General features: G+C 41.3%; 1 protein-coding gene and 1 non-coding gene across 2 annotated transcripts; one reads left to right on the forward strand and one right to left on the reverse strand.

Annotated features, from left to right (window-relative positions):
• Positions 1-933: 933 nt before the first annotated feature.
• On the forward strand, positions 934-1007 carry trnai-aau (transfer RNA isoleucine (anticodon AAU)). The gene has a single exon. It is a non-coding gene; the product is annotated as a tRNA-Ile (tRNA).
• A 5479-nt stretch (positions 1008-6486) lies between these two features.
• LOC127416276 (myosin heavy chain, fast skeletal muscle-like) lies at positions 6487-16264 on the reverse strand. The gene is made up of 38 exons (XM_051655529.1): positions 16061-16264; positions 15785-15928; positions 15539-15695; positions 15381-15408; positions 15153-15267; positions 14974-15066; positions 14812-14875; positions 14623-14721; positions 14433-14536; positions 14160-14298; positions 13782-13900; positions 13531-13680; positions 13273-13443; positions 12878-13181; positions 12613-12686; positions 12443-12530; positions 12231-12348; positions 12003-12126; positions 11775-11911; positions 11438-11693; positions 11065-11307; positions 10804-10980; positions 10550-10695; positions 10360-10450; positions 9872-10261; positions 9660-9786; positions 9424-9542; positions 9122-9318; positions 8862-9045; positions 8605-8770; positions 8393-8517; positions 7978-8286; positions 7655-7858; positions 7438-7563; positions 7126-7296; positions 6926-7030; positions 6738-6833; positions 6487-6645 (listed from the first exon to the last, which is right to left on the reverse strand). Exons 1-38 carry the CDS (start codon positions 16262-16264, stop codon positions 6487-6489), a joined length of 5823 nt encoding a protein of 1940 aa, XP_051511489.1.
• Positions 16265-16489: the final 225 nt, after the last annotated feature.

Below are 16489 nucleotides of genomic sequence, written 5' to 3' on the forward strand. Positions count from 1 at the left end.
CCCTAACCTACCTAACCCTAACCCTAACCTAACCTAACCCTAACCCTAACCCTAACCCTAACCCTAAACCCTAACCCTAACCCTAATACACAGGAGATCCTGGGTTCAAATCCCAGCAGTGCCTTTGTAGTTTGTTGTGGTCACTGAGTCTCTAAGATGTAAACGGCACTTTGTAGGAGGGCCAATCGGGTTGAGGCACTTGCTGAGCTCGTAGAGACTCGGTTGTAGCACCACTGGAAAGAGCACCCTCGAAAATAGGGGGTAGGGCTTGCTTTCATGCCTCTATCACCTTCCTGGCAAAAGTTATGGCAATCCGGCATGAGCATGGTGGTTTTCATCCCTATATCCTAACCCTAACCCTAACCTAACCCTAACCTAACTTAACCCTAACCCTAACCTTCCTGGCAAAAGTTATGGCAATCCGGCATGAGCATGGTGGTTTTCATCCCTATATCCTAACCCTAACCCTAAACCCTAACCTAACCCTATCCTAACCTAACCCTAACCCTATATCCTAACCCTAACCCTAACTAATCTTAGCAGTGCTTATCTGACAGTGACTGTGCTATCTGGCCCCTCCTGAGGATAGGAGGTCCTGACACCTCCTATTGAAAGTGTGTTCAGTTCTTAATTCTTGGGAAGTTGATTTCCTTACTACAGAGAGTGTAACCTCAGAGTGTTGACAACACAACATGATGAGCTCTGTGGTGCAATGGATAGCGCATTGGACTTCTAGATTGAAAAATGTGGCCATTCAAAGGTTGTGGGTTCAAGTCCCAACAGAGTCACTGTCTTAGTCAATTTGCTAAGCACACTTGGCCAACAAACAAATCTATCTGACCACCTAAACTCTTTTCTCAAACACATTCGTGTTCTCAATAGCATGGCCTACTCATTGATCTGATGACCTCCCATGGAGACTTTGCAGCAAAAGGTGCTGTGGCTTAGTTGGTTAAAATGCTTGCCTAATACACAGGAGATCCTGGGTTCAAATCCCAGCAGTGCCTTTGTAGTGTGTTGTGGCCACTGAGTCTCTAAGATGTAAACGGCACTTTGTAGGAGGGCCAATTGGGTTGAGGCACTTGCTGACCTCGTAGAGACACGGTGGTGGCACCACAGGAAAGAGCACCCTTGAAAATAGGGGGTAGGGCTTGCTTTCGTGCCTCTATCACCTTCCTGGCAAAAGTTATGGCAATCCGGCATGAGCATGGTGGTTTTCATCCCTATATCCTAACCCTAACCCTGTCTTAGTCATTTTGCTAAGCTCACTTGGCCAACAAACAAGTCTATCTGACCACCAAAACTCTTTTCTCAAACAAACACTTTCATCCTCTCAATAGCATGGCCTATTCCTTGATCTGATGACCTCCCATGGAGACTTTGCAGCAGAAGGTGCTGTGGCTCAGTTGGTTAAAGTGCCTGTTTAGTAAACAGGAGGTTGTGGGTTCAAATCCCAGCAGTGCCTTTGTAGTGTGTTGTGGCCACCGAGTCTCTAAAATGTAAATGGCACTTTGCAGGAGGGCCAATCGGGTTGAGGCACTTGCTGACCTCATAGAGACTCGGCAGTGGCACCACTGGAAAGAGCACCCTCGAAAATGGGGGGGGTAGAGCTTGCTCTCATGCCTCTATCACCTTGCTGGCAAAAGTTATGGCAATCTGGCATGAGCATGGTGGTTTTCATCCCTTTACCCTAACCCTAACCCTGATGGTAGCAGTGAGAACCATCAGGTAGGCAGTATCGCAGCATCAGGACATTCACTTGGTGAATGTCTGTCTCTCATCTGTGTCTCAAAAGGCGCTTCATCAATAAAATGAATGAATACTACTCTCGTTGCTGTTATGATTGTTCTTATTCCATCGATGAAAACGAAACAACTTTTGCTCTTCATAAGAAAACAATGGCTTGATAATTGAGAAACTATTGGCAGTACCCTTTAGCATGTACAACTGCTTGACACTATAGCGGCACCCAGTTTCAATGCCTGTCTATGGGAGCGAGAGATTTTTTTTGTTTGTTTTTAACCCCGGGGGGCTAAGGGCTAGGGGCTAGGGTTATCTAGAGATCTAACCCCAACTAACCCCAGCTGTCTGGGGTTAGCCCTAGTGGACTGATGGAGAATTGCACTTTACCACTTACCCCTTTAAACCTATTGCTCACTTTATGAAATAAAGTTATTAGGGCAATATTTGATGCAGTATATTCTCTCATTTTTTTTATTTATTCATTTAGTTAGTTATTTTTTTTACAAGTCCTTCTGTTATTTATTTTCATTTATTTCATTTTTGGAAACATTTCTTTCATAAAATGAACTGAACTCAAGTTGGGAATCTGCCCAAAAAAAAAAAAGATTCCTCCTCACAAACAAGTAAATTAATGTCATGCAATAATGATAACCGTAATAAAAAGCTGACACATTACTTAAAAGCTTAATTAGTTGGTTAGTTAGTTAGTTAGTTCATATCATATATGTTCATATCATATCGCCATAGCCAAGCCCCGTATCTCCGCAAGCGTAACTCGACAACGCGGCAACCTAGGCGCATGGACCCTGCTGCCAGGAGTCCAGTGTCACGGGCCACATCCACCCGCCAGAGGACACGCCTCTGGCCACGGCCCCTCGTGGAGCCAGCCCCGGGAAACGCACGCCGCGGGTCTGTCGCTACCGCTTGCCGGGGCCGTGGCAGGGCGAGGCCGGTGCCGATCGACCCGGCCCGCCCCCAAACGGGGGGGTATGACTCGCCGCAGAGTCTCTAAGGCGTAAACGGCACTTCTTACGAGGGCCAATCGGTTGAGGTGCTCGCCGACCTCGGAGAGACTCGGCGGTGGCGCCATTGGAAAGAGCGCCCTCGAAAACGGGAGGGTAGGGCTCGCTATCGTGCCTCTGCCACCTTCCCGGCAAAAGTTATGGCGATCCGGCACGAGCGTGGTGGTTTTCATCCCTATATCCCTAACCTAAAGGCCTGACCCAAGCCTGCTACGGGCCCCCAAAAACGCTCCCCACAAACCTTCACCAGTCGACTCCAAACGCCCTGAAACGCGCTCCTAGCACGGTCCCCCGGGGCGCCCACGGGAGAACCCGTCCTCGCTGGACTTAGAATCCGGCTGTCAGTTTTCGCTACGGCCAGCACCATATGTGATGCGGGCCATAGCGAAGCCCCGTATCTCCGCGAGTGTACCTCCCAGAGTCACGGGGCCAGTGCTGGTGTTCTCGGCCACCCTGAAAACCCCCGGGCGGGCCTGACTATCAGACTGCCAGCACCTTCGGCGTAGCGGCCACCCACGAACCAACGTTTTTCCATAGACTCGCATTGTGTAGACTGCCATCCAGTGGGAAAACAAAAACGGGAGTCAACATTGTGTCACAGACTTGCATTCGTTCCATCTGGCTTCACGGAGCGACCCGTTCAACGGACAACCTTTGCTGTTACGCTCTGTGGACATCTGTCACGGTCGTAGCGCCACCAACTGGCGGAAGGAAGCGTGTGGCTGTTAACAGACTTTGAAATATCCCTGTGCATGCTCTGAAACCAGTGAGCTTTTGCAACTGGCACTGCAGTGGAAAAGAGCACCTTAAACCAGTTTGGGTACTAACAACTATTGCCTCAGAGTTTTGGCAGGGCTTGCTCTGTTCACCTGGGTTCACTTGTTTTATTTGTTATTTATACCCTTAGAGTAGGAATGAAATACAGCAGTCTGTTGCTGACTTTGTACAGTAGAAGATGAAGTTGCATTAAATGACCGCTAGATGGAGCCTCGATACCGCTCTATAAGCTTTTGTACAATTACACCTGTTCCTGTCACGGTCGTAGCGCCACCAGCTGGCGGAAGGAAGCGTGTCGCTTTTAACAGACTTTGAAATATCCCTATTACGTTCACCTGAATTGCTTCCCACATTTTTATAGAATAATGTCAAGACAGTGCAGATTTAAAATTCTGAGGGGATCCCTGAAATCATGGCAGCGCGTTTGTATTTTGCAAAGCATACCCTGAAACAAGTAAGGTTTTGCAATTGGCACTGCAGTGGAAAAAGAGTACCTTAAACCAGTTTGGGTACTAACAGCTATTGCCTCAGAGTTATGGCAGGTCTTGCTCTATTCACTTGGGTCCACTTATTTTATTTGTTGTTTATATCCTTAGAGTAGGAATGAAATACAGCAGTCTGTTGCTGACTTTATACAGTGCTTTAAATGACCACTAGATGGAGCCTCGATACCGCTCTGTAATTCATCTTTATAGAAAATCAGCTGTAATGTGTGTAATGTCTCAAAAACATGAATATCCAACAATCCTGGAAACATAAACAATTTGATGAAAAAATCTCTATAGCTTGGTATTATTGAAAAATTCACAACATAGTCTCGCTGTCTACATATGTGGCCACATTTTAGGAAAACTATTTTCTCTACATAAATTTTTTTTATTTATTTATTACTTGTTTATTAGTTGCTGCTACATGGTAAATCAAAAACGCACAGAGCAGTCATGTGGGGGTTGGGGTTAGGTTAGGTTAAAGATATTTTATGGCTAGCTTAGGTTAAAGATATTTTATGGCTAGACTAAGTAAATGGAAAAACTATTGTAGTCTATCTTAACAAAATACAAGACACCATCTGCTGAAAATATATATTTAGACTCAAATAAGTTATCATAAAGAATCGATTTTGTGGATTTCTAAGATTTATTTCTGTGTAGAAGCCCTGTGTCTCCAAACACATCAGAATTCAGCTTGTTTAGTCTGTAGACCAACCCCATTTTACAGATGACTTCTCTGCTTACCAGCCTATTGAAATACTGTATGACTCTGGGACTACATAAATCCAAAATTAGTACCTCTTTCCTTCAGAAAATGCATGCTGAACAATTGAGCCTAGAAAAAATGTCTCCTGATTATCCTTGTTGCAGACTGTAACTTCCTTAACCATTTTTGCTTTGCAGGCAGCCTCGAAATATCCTATTTTATGACATCTTCTGCATTTTTCCCTCTTTTGAGCCCCTTTGCATCATATGTATCTTTTGTTGCTCCAAATTCAGTGTTCTGCAAGCTCATACACTCCTAAAAAATGTCATGACTGATTCACCCACCTGATTTTGTTTGTAAAAGCATGCATGTTCATGAATTATGTTCTGCTTTGGAACAAAGTGTTCATCCAATTTAGCCATGACTCAACATACTTTATCTCCTCATCCTCCACAAAAGTAGATACATTGTATATTGGCTCCGCATCCCTGCACATTGAGTAAAGCAAGGAGTTCGCCTGCACTTCCTTGCATGGATATGTGATTGTGTGTATATGATTTTTGTGTGTTTTCTCATGTTTTAAGTTGTAATGTTTTATGTATTTTAGAGCTTTACAGCAAACATATGCTGCAGAGTCATTTTCATGCTACGCACTTAACTACACTGCTTCTCCGAGCGTTGCGCCTCAGAAATGACTAACTCCATGCAGAGAGGTTAGCTTTTCAAAAGCCATTGACACCGGCACAGCCATGTCATCCAGCAAATATTCTATATAGTACTCTCCCCAAAGACAAAAGTGCAAACTCTAAGTTTACCACAATTCACAAAATAAATGAAAGAAATTGTATCAAATTCACACCGTCTACTCCCAGCATGCACTTAGATAGGGCATTAATTAGCTTGTATTATGCTTCAACCACCCATGTTGTGGTATTATACTTTGTGAAAAGAGAACAAAATATAGGTTGATCTATGACCTCAACTACAATCTCAAAATGCTTAAAAAATAATTATTGTAATTATAAAATATGAAAACAGTTTGACACAGGGAAAAATCCCTCTAAAATCCCCCTTTTGAGCCCCAGATGTTGTCAGATCCTACAATCAACCTTATGCCTATACAATAGTAAAATTTGTAACTTTGAATTTGCACACATGAAAGTTATTTTTTTAAGCTTTCTTGGTTGCCTTGGGTGAGAAAGAATTGAACAACAGTCAATCATGGTGTGAAACATAATTTTCATTAAATTAATTAATACGTTTTAATTCTGATGGTACCATAATTTTTCACATTTGCACAGTCATTATCACTTGCAAATGCAGCTGAAAATCTTGTACTTTACAGCCCTGTTGTGAAATGTGTTTTACAACTCTATTTGCAAATATTATTGTTACCATTTTTTTCTGTCTCTATACCCCTGCACAAAAATAAAAAAACAATTAATTTGTTTTGTAATTTAGCAGAATATTGTCTCCAAAATGAAACAAATGTAAATAAAATTTTGCTTCATGAGGCAACATAAAGGGAGGAAGATTTTGTTATGATAAACTGCATTTAATAGACAAAAAGGGGACAGAACAAGTCATATTATATGCTTGCTTGTAGGCTTGGTGTCTTCATTCTGTGGTGTCTCATCTTCATTATTCATCCTTGCTCTTCAGTACATCAGAAGACAAGACAATTAATTTTACATTCCTAGTTACATACTAAAAATGTATTCATTTGAAAAAGTTTACAGATTATGGGTTAATGATTTGGAACTTTGTGCAGTACCTTTCCAATATCACGGCTTTTGGCTCTCAGCTTGTTGACCTGGGACTCAGCGATGTCAGCACGCTCCTGAGCCTCCTCCATCTCATGCTGCACCTTCCTGTACCTGGACAGGTGAGTGTTGGCCTGTTCCTCCTGTGATGGTTACACAAGATATCCAGCTCATTTCATTGGATAGTTTGGGACACGATGCATGTCAAGCTTAAGACACTTAATAATAGACTCACAGCTTCCTCAGCCTGGCGCTTATAGGCCTTCACTTTCAGCTGCAGCTTGTCTACCAGATCCTGCAGTCTAGTCACATTCTTCTTGTCTTCTTCAGTCTTTGAGTGTCAATAATAGGAATTGTCTTTGTTAAACTCTGTTTGTTATTATATAAGGTGGTTTATATATTTCAAATTCCTGTGAGTTTTACCTGGTAGGTGAGCTCCTTCACTCTCCTCTCATATTTGCGCACTCCTTTTACAGCATCAGCACCACGTCTCTGTTCAGCTTCAACTTCAGACTCCAACTCGCGCACCTTCAGTAAAGTGTTTGTTGTAATACAAGGAATCTCTACCATGTTCAGGACAACCAAGGATCAATTGTGCTAAGCTCTTGAGTACTCAAACCTACCCTGGACTCCAGTTTCTGGAGCTGTTTCTTGCCACCTTTCATGGCCAGACTCTCAGCCTCATCTAGACGGTGCTGCAGATCTTTGACAGTTACCTCCAGGTTCTTCTTCATCCTTTCCAGGTGAGCACTGGTGTCCTGCTCCTTCTTCAGCTCCTCAGCCATCATGGCAGCCTGAAATAAAAAACAAACTTAACTAGGCTTTATTTACAACTTTTCTGATGGTGACATATGGTAGCACATTGCAGCTAAACATAAGTCAAAGAACTGTAAACCAAAAAAAAAGAAAATATAAATAAGAGATTAAAGACTCACATCAGTTATGGCTTTCTTGGCCTTCTCCTCTGCATTTCTGGCCTCTTGGACTGCATCATCTACCTCACCTTGAACCTGAACCAGATCAGCCTCAAGCTTCTTCTTGGTGTTAATGAGACTCGTATTCTGTGGAACAGAAGCAGATTTCATCCAGTGATGCTTTTATCTGTCTTGTAAGTGCACTTTTCCAGGTTGGTATAGTAATCATTTTTCATACTTGAGAGTGTAGCAGTCCGACACGCTCACTGGCATCAACCAGCTCCTGCTCTGCCACTTTGCGGCCTCTCTCTGTTTGCTCCAGTGCAGCTCTCAGCTCCTCAATCTCTGCTTGCATCAGATTATTTCTGCGCTCCACCATGGCAACCTGCTCCTTCATGTCCTCCTGTCCTCTGACAGCATCATCAAGGTGCAGTTGGGCATCCTGTGACAGTTTAGGAAGTCAATCATATTTTTAATTAGGATTTGGTTAGTTCAAATTAGGTGGGTTAGGATTTCAGACATAAAAAAATTCATAATGACATTTAGCAGAAAGAATAATACCTTGAGCTGGCCTTGGATGTTCCTGAGCTGCTTCTGGGCCTCAGCAGCCTGGCGGTTGGCATGACTCAGCTGAATCTCCATCTCATTAAGATCTCCCTCCATCTTCTTCTTGACTCTAAGGGCATCATTTCTGCTCCTGACCTCAGAGTCCAGGGTGCTCTGCATTGAATCAATCACTCTTTGGCTGTTTCTCTTTATCTGTTCCATCTCCTCATCTTTCTCAGCCAGCTTCCTGTCAATCTCACTCTTGACCTGGTTCAGTTCCAGCTGGACACGAAGAATCTTAGACTCTTCATGCTCCAGTGTGCCCTACAAAGGAAATAGAAATGTAACAATTCAAACATCTTATCTGATTTGGTAATATTACTGAAAACAATAGTATCATAGTTTTAGTATTGTTACAAAAGAATAGTACCTCAGCTTCTTCAAGTGCAGTCTGGATCTCAGCTTTCTCTGACTCCACTGTCTTTTTGGATTTCTCTAACTCATGAATGCTCTTTCCAGTCTCTCCAAGCTGCTCCGTTAGGTCAGAAATCTCCTCTATACAATTTAAAGTAAAGAATGGTAAAATAAGCTGTTTTAATGCATTTTTAAAATCCTTGATGCACAAATAAAAATGGCATTTACGTTGCAAATTCTTGTTCTCCCTCTTCAGGGTCTCCAACTGGTCAAGAGCTTCCTCATAGGAGTTCTTCATCTTGAAAAGCTCAGTGCTAAGAGAACGAGCTTCTTTATGAGCACCTTCCAGTTCAGCCTGGCTTTCTTCATACTTCTGTTTCCACTCTGCCAGAACCTGTGAATGAAGGAAATGTAGTCATCATTAAATGGATCATTAGTCCATGGACCAAAGTTTAGATTTGTAGATGATTCCATGTCTTACTTGCCTTATCAAAGTTTCTCTGCTTTTTGTCAAGGTTGGCTGCCAATGCATTTGCCCTCTCCACATCAATCATGAGGTCCTCTACTTCACCCTGCAGTCTCTGTTTGGTCTTTTCCAGAGAGGCACACTTGGAGTTCACAGCCTCAATGGATTCTTCAGCTTCCTGAAGACGTTGGGCCAACTTTTTCCTGAGGAAAGATGTATGAAATGATTATATTTTATCTATTAAATCTGGGCTGCTCAACACTATTTTGATGGACTTACTTAGCTTCCTCAAGCTCTTCAGTACGTTGGATAGCATCAGTCTCATATTTGGTTCTCCACTGAGCTACCTCACTGTTGGCTTTAGACATTCCACGCTGCAGTTCAGCTTTGGCCTCCTGTTCCTCCTCAAACTGCTCTCTGAGTAAATCACAGTCATGGCGGGCAGACTGGACCGCGTGGGCCAGGGCATTTTTGGCCTGCAAGAAAGCATATTTCTAAATTTTAGAACAATTTGATTTCTTTTCGGTGATTCTCACATTAAATTTCTATGGAAAAGCTAAATCAATTTTGTGTAACTCTACCTTGATTTCCTCCTCAGTATGCCTCTTAAGCTCCTCAATTTGCTGTGTATAGGCCTGTTTCCCTCTAGTTAATTGTGAAACAAGTGCTTCTTTCTCTTCCAGTTGGCGGCTAAATTCACCTTGGAAACAGGTTAAGAATATCTATGTAAGCATGAAATATCATGAAAAGCATATGTTTTATTCAAACATTATATTTAATTTTTTTAAAGTCTTTAGCTAATTGTCCTGTGTTATACCATTTTCAGTCTGTAGTCTTGCTCGTTGTGCATTGATGTCATTCAGTTGGCGAATATTTTCATCACTCTTGGCCTTGATTTCACTCAGTTGATCTTCAAGGGTTCGACACATCTTCTCTAAATTAGTCTAATAAGATACAAACATTAAGTACATGTGTCTTTTAAAGGTGCATTATTGTTTAATGACCCTCTAGTGACATTGATGTGGTTACCTTTGATTTAGCCACAGCCTCCATGTTGCTTGATAAGTCATCAATCTCCATCTTGTATTCACTCTTCTCTTTCTCCAGCTTCTGCTTGACACGCTGGAGGTTGTCAATCTGTTCACCCAGCTCAGCCACACTGTCTGCTTGCTTCTTTCGGAGAGCTGCTGCTGTAGCTTCATGCTGCAAGGTGGACTCTTCAAGATCACGACGCAACTTCTGGAATTCAGCTTCACGTCTCTTATTCATCTCAATCTGGGCAGCGGTTGCTCCACCAGCTTCCTCAAGCCTCTCACTGATCTCTTCAAGTTCCCTAGAGAGATCAGCTCTCTGCTTCTCCACTTTAGCACGAGCAGCTCGCTCAGCCTCGATTTCTTCTTCCAGCTCCTCAATACGGGCCTTATTACAGAAAAAAATCGAATTACCTTGGTAAACTGGTAACATGGCTTTAACTAGCAGTATACCTACTTCACATTTTAACATAAAATCTAAATTACCTGAAGTTCTTTGATCTTCTTCTGAAGCTGTGCTCCCAAAGACTGTTCATCTTCAATCTTGCTTAGAAGCTGACTTATCTCAAAGTCCTTCCTGTTTTGTAAAATTATTGTTTCATTAAATCAGCTATTTAAATACCTGGCACAGGTGTTCTGGCACAATGATTCTTGCACACGTCTAACTTCTACTCACTTTTTGATCTTCTCATCTGATTGCTGCTTTTCATTCTCCAGGTCCATTATGGACTCCTGTGCCAGTTTCAGATCACCCTCAAGTTTCCTCTTTGCTCTCTCAAGGTCCATACGGAGCTTCTTCTCTTGCTCCAGTGAGCCCTCAAGCTATTGTCATAGAAACCAGTGCATTAAAATGTGATATACAACAACAAAACAATGTAATATTTATCTTCTCATTGGTTTATGGCATTATTTTCATGCCAAGCATCTTACATCATCCACTTGCTGCTCAAGCTTTGTCTTAGCTTTAGTCAGAGTGTTGACTTTGTCTTCCTCTGCCTGAAGGTCATCAAGAGTCTGCTGGTGTGACTCTTGGAGGGCTTTCTTCTCTTTGGTCAGCTTGGCAATGCTCTCATCCTGAGAGGCCATCTCCTCAGTCAGATTTTTCACCTAAATGAAAATGTTGTTCAGTGCTTTCATTCACAAGAGCCTGACCAATAAGCAGAGTGTAGAATATGTGATTCAAATGTGAACCTTATTTTCAGTTGCATGTTTCTCCTTCTCCACTTTTGCCAAGGTGAGCTCCAAGTCATCAATATCTTTCTTCAGCTCAGAGCATTCATCTTCCAGTTTCCTCTTCTTTGCAGTCAGTTCAGCATTGATTTCCTCTTCATCCTCCAGTCTCTCAGTTGTCTCTTTGAGTTTGGCCTCGAGCTGGATCTTGCTTTTAATGAGACCTTCACATCTCTCCTCAGCATCAGAGAGATTTTCAGATTCCTGTTTATTGAGATTAACAAGTTTAATGTCTTGATTTTTGATCTAGCTGATACTATGCATTATGCAGGCACATTTAGTTATATGCCTGTGAGGTCCATATGTACTCTACAATAAGAACTGAAATACCTACAGCTGCTACTTGCAGCTGAAGGTCATTTTTCTCCTGTAGGAGTGACACCATTTTCTCCTCAAGCTCCTTCTTCTTGGCCAGTGCCTTTGCTAAATCTTCTTTCATTTTCTCATAATTCTCCTTCATGGCTGCCATTTCTTTCTCAGTCTCTGCACTCTTCAAAAGAGGCTTGATCTTGAAATACAGCTTCATCCATGGCCAGTGTTTCACATTCATAAATGAGCGAATGTTGTATTGAATGCTATAAATTGATTCTCTGCATAAAATATAATTAACAAACAGTCATTACTCCTCTGTTCTAATCAGTAATATTTTAAAAAAAAATTTATAATTATACCTTCTCTCCATCATTTTGACAAACTCTCTCCTCATGAGGTATCCACGGCACAAAGCCTGAGTCATGGTAACCAGCAATGCTAATTTTTCATCTCTCATCTCCTCAAGAGCACCCAGAAGACCAGCTTTGAAAAACACCTACAGGAATAATTGAATGACAACAGGAGTATAATAATGAAGAAACTGTCCTTTATGAAGATTTGACCTTTTTTTTTTATGTGTAGCTCACCTTAGTGTGCCCAAACTTGTACTGGGTGTGGTCAACATCAATTGAGCCCAACAGTTTCTCTGAAGCCTTTTTGTTGTCAATAAACTGTCCCTCAGGGATGACACTAGCATTTAATACTTTGTATCTAGAAGATATTTGGGAGGATTGTTTTGTTTTGAAATGTTAAAAACAACCTAGAGTTTTTTCCTCTTGAGATGAAGTGCAAGTACTATATGCAATGATGTTTACCTCTGCTTGAAGTCACCATAGAGGATTCTGCTGGGGAAACCCTTTCTGCAAATTCTGATACCCTCTAGCACACCATTACACCTGAGCTGGTGGATGACCAGGTAGTTCTCCATCAGACCTGAAATTGAGTTGTTTTTAAGGATTTAAAAACTTTTAAAAATAAAAAAATAAAAAAACTGTGGGGCATTGAACACTTCAGGTATCAAATTTACCTGGAGTCTTGGACTCGTTAGGAATCAAACAGCGCACAAAGTGAGGGTGAGTGCTCCTCAGGTTAGTCATCAGCTTGCCCAAGTTCTCCTGTGGAATTGTTTATATAATTTGTTTATACATAGTATATTTAAAAGTAATTAAACTGACATGATATAGATAATCTCTATACCCTAAAAAGTGCAGACACAGTCTGGAAGGAACCACCCTTCTTCTTGCCTCCCTTCTTTCCACCACCTCCCTCTGCTGTTTAATTAAGAGATAAAAGTTTTCTTATTGTTGTTGTGCTGCTGTGAATGAACCCATTTAATAAGTCACTGTTTGCAGCATATTGACTCTTTTTGAAGGTTTATAATATTTTATATAATTCTGAAATTTGCTGAACAAGGGGTATGTTTAGTCTTGCATTTAGCACAGAGATATACCAATGGTCTTACCTTCAGATCCATGAGCGGCATACAGGAAGGCAAGAACTTTGAGTGATGACTTCTGGTAGAGTTGCACAACTGAATCATTCAGTGGATCCTTGTTCTTGTCCAACCAGCCCCCAATGTTGTAGTCAACAGTGCCGGCATAGTGCACCAGAGAGAAGTGGGCCTCTGCCTTGCCTTTGGCAGGCTTTGGCTTCTGGAAAGCTGCAGCTTTGCCGAGATGCTGATCATACAGCTTATTTTTGAAGCTTGTGTCTGTGGCCTTGGGGAACATGCACTCCTCTTCAAGGATGGAGAAGATGCCCATTGGCTGTATAAGGGACATTGACACTCAAGTACAACCTGTACATTTCATTTTGTGAATACTCTGAAAAGTTGTTTCTGAAAGCCCATTATCTTACCTTCTCAATAAGCTCAATGCAGGCAGCCAAGTCCATACCAAAGTCAATGAACTCCCACTCAATGCCTTCTTTCTTGTACTCCTCTTGCTCCAGCACAAACATGTGGTGGTTGAAAAACTGTTGCAGTTTCTCATTTGTGAAGTTGATGCAGAGCTGCTCCAAGCTGTTGAACTGATATTTAAACAGAGGCAAGTTATTTCTACCAACTGTTGCCTTTATATCCTGATTCTTAGAGATACATTAGTAGCTTATGCTCACATCGAAGATCTCAAATCCAGCAATGTCCAGCACACCAATGAAGTACTGTCTGGGCTGCTTTGTGTCCAACATCTCATTGATACGGATGACCATCCACAAGAACATTTTCTCATAGACAGACTTGCAGAGAGCTGAGACAGAATTGTTCACCTGAGAAATTAAGTTTGTTCTTTTAGTTCTCAAGAAGAATATCTCAGAGATATTTAAATATTTTCTACATTTTAATTGCTTTTATGTAGGTAAGTCTTAACCTGTGGGACTGTCTGGCCTTTGGTCACAAACTCATTTCCGACCTTCACTCTTGGGAAACACAAAGCTTTCAGCAAGTCAGCAGAGTTCAGGCCCATGAGGTAAGCGATTTTATCAGCCACTGAGGAACAACAGTTTTCCATTCAAATGTCTGTGTTTTAAAGAATGTTTGTTAACCCTTATCCTATGAAACTGAGTGTAAAACTTGAACAGATGCCTGATTTAAAAAAAAATAGGTGAGTTCACTTCTACAGTGCAATGCATGACTCTCACGCCCAGCGTGAGTACTGTAACCTGTTAATATAGGCATCATAAATAATATTCACTGTTTACTATTGCTTTCCTGTGCAGTATGAAATGGGCATAATACTACATCTTACCCTCAGTGCCGTCAGGTTCTGCCTGCTCCTCTCTCTGCTTCTGTTTGAACTTCATATTGCAATGATGCATCACAGCACCTGTTAGCTTGTAGATGCTCATTTTTTCATCAGCACTGAAGCCCAGAATGTCAATGGCGGTCTGTTTTTACACAGTGAAAATTGGAGAGAATTGAGAAGCGTTTGTTAGACTATGTCATGTATTCTACGCATTGTTTGACTTTATTTTTATTATTCAGTATATTCTGATGAATAATAATGTGTTTGTCCATTTACATCTGTGGCAATAAACTCCTCCACATCATTGATACTCTTGACAGTGATTTCACCCATGCTGATCATTGGATAGTCATATGGATTGGTGGTGATGAGCAGGGCCTCTGTAAAGAGTTGAAGTGTGGTATGTAAACAATGTTTCAAAACAAAAATTGTGTTTTATTAAACACAAATACTATAGATTTCTCACCAAGCAGTTCTGGCTTGTGTCCAGTCATGAGCTGGTAGAAGATATGGTAGCTCCTCTCAGCTGACAGCTGGAAAGTTACTCTTGACTTTTCCAGCAGATCTTTGACAACAGAACTTTGAATTTAAATGACTCATCCACATGTTAGCACAAAAATAAATCACATGTCTGTCTTGAAACAACACTACTCACAAGTTTCAATATCAGCTGAAGCCAGTTTTCCAGTGGTGCCAAAGTGAATCCTGATGAATTTACCCTAAAAAAGTTTTGAAAACATTAACCACAGTGTTGAACAACCAGCTTTGAAAAGTCAACTGAAAGTTTATAATGTTTCATCTAATTAGAGCAACTCACAAAACGGGAGGAGTTGTCATTCCTCACAGTCTTGGCATTACCATAAGCCTCCAGCAGGGGGTTGGCTGCAACAATTTGGTCCTCCAGTGATCCCTAGATATAATTGTAGAATTATGTTTAGATAAAGCACAATAATACTCTAAAATCAATACATTTGTTTCGAAGAGGTGTTCACAAACCTGCATTTTTCCAGGGACAGGTTCTGCCTTTTTGCCTCCAGACATTGCACCAACAGTTGCAAAATACTGAATGACACGTTTTGTGTTCACAGTCTTTCCTGCACCAGATTCTCCACTGGAGGTTCACACAAGATCTTCATTAGTCACATAAACCTCCATGGATTTTTAACTGAAAGGCTCACTCTTACATCAAAAGAAGAACATTTACTCATAGTAATGATTACTTACGTAATCAGAACAGACTGGTTCTCACGATCTGAAATAAAGTGAGTAGAGAGTCAAAGGCATTCAGATTTCCAACATATATAATGGAAGTTTATTTTTATTCATCATGTCACTTGTACAACAAATCCTCATTTGTTAGCACACTTCTAGAATCCACTTACCAGTGAGCATGAACTGATAAGCATTGTCAGAGATGGAGAAGATGTGAGGTGGGGCTTCAATCCTCTTTTTTCCTCTGTATCCAGCCACAACAACTGAATCGTACACTGGAAGCCACTTGTAGGGATTGACAGTGACGCAGAATAAGCCAGAGTAGGTCTGAAACAGAAATAGATTGTCCAGTTTCACACTTCAGCAATCACCTTTAACATCTTCTTATGAATAAAAAGTTATTCACATAGACGTACATAGATCATCCATGCTGCATAACGCTCTTTGAGGTTAAACAGCACGGCAGGCTCATTGAGGTGGGTCATCATGGCCATATCCTCAATTTTGTCAAACTTGGGAGGATTCATGGGGAAGATTTCATCTTCTTTCACCGTGACAGTCTGAAAAACAGTTATGAAGATGAATTAGACATTTTGTACTCACATCTCAAATTATTTTAATTTGAACATTCAAATACTCAACCACAATAACATTTGAAGTGGTTACTCATTATTCATTTATTATTCACTTACTTTCCCACCAACTAGAGTTTTGACAGTGGCTTTGCCACCTTCTCTGCTAACAAGAGTACCTTTCAGGTACATCTCATCAGCATCTACCACAAAGAAAGCTGTTTTGGCATCAAACGGGGTGTTCTGAGCCTCAATCCTCTCTCTTTCTGGCTTCCGGAGGAAAATGGCCGCTGGGCCAAAACACTCCATTTCACCATCACCCATGATGACTTTTCACTGTGGAGCACAATTAACACCAAAATGCTGTTATACTGTACACCTACTTAAATTTTACATGTTTATCCCTATGTTTGTTCACTCTTTAACTTTCCATTTTTACATATTTACTGCCTCATGCTTACTGTGACTTTTTCTTAATGTATATTTTATATTAATTAGTTTGCTCTGATATGAAAAGTTTTCATTAATAAAATGGTACTGTCAGCATCA

Source organism: Myxocyprinus asiaticus, chromosome 25 (genome assembly GCF_019703515.2).
Source record: "Myxocyprinus asiaticus isolate MX2 ecotype Aquarium Trade chromosome 25, UBuf_Myxa_2, whole genome shotgun sequence".
NCBI lineage: Eukaryota > Metazoa > Chordata > Actinopteri > Cypriniformes > Catostomidae > Myxocyprinus > Myxocyprinus asiaticus.

Excerpts from the sequence above, each read along its gene's own strand:
- LOC127416276 (XM_051655529.1), bottom strand. The coding sequence starts at position 16,264 with ATGGGTGATGGTGAAATGGAGTGTTTTGGCCCAGCGGCCATTTTCCTC. Across the intron at positions 14,722-14,811 it reads TTCAGCTGATATTGAAACTT|ATCTGCTGGAAAAGTCAAGA; the intron begins GTGAGTAGTGTT and ends CTGTTGTCAAAG. Across the intron at positions 12,531-12,612 it reads CTGTGTCTGCACTTTTTAGG|GAGAACTTGGGCAAGCTGAT; the intron begins GTATAGAGATTA and ends ACAATTCCACAG.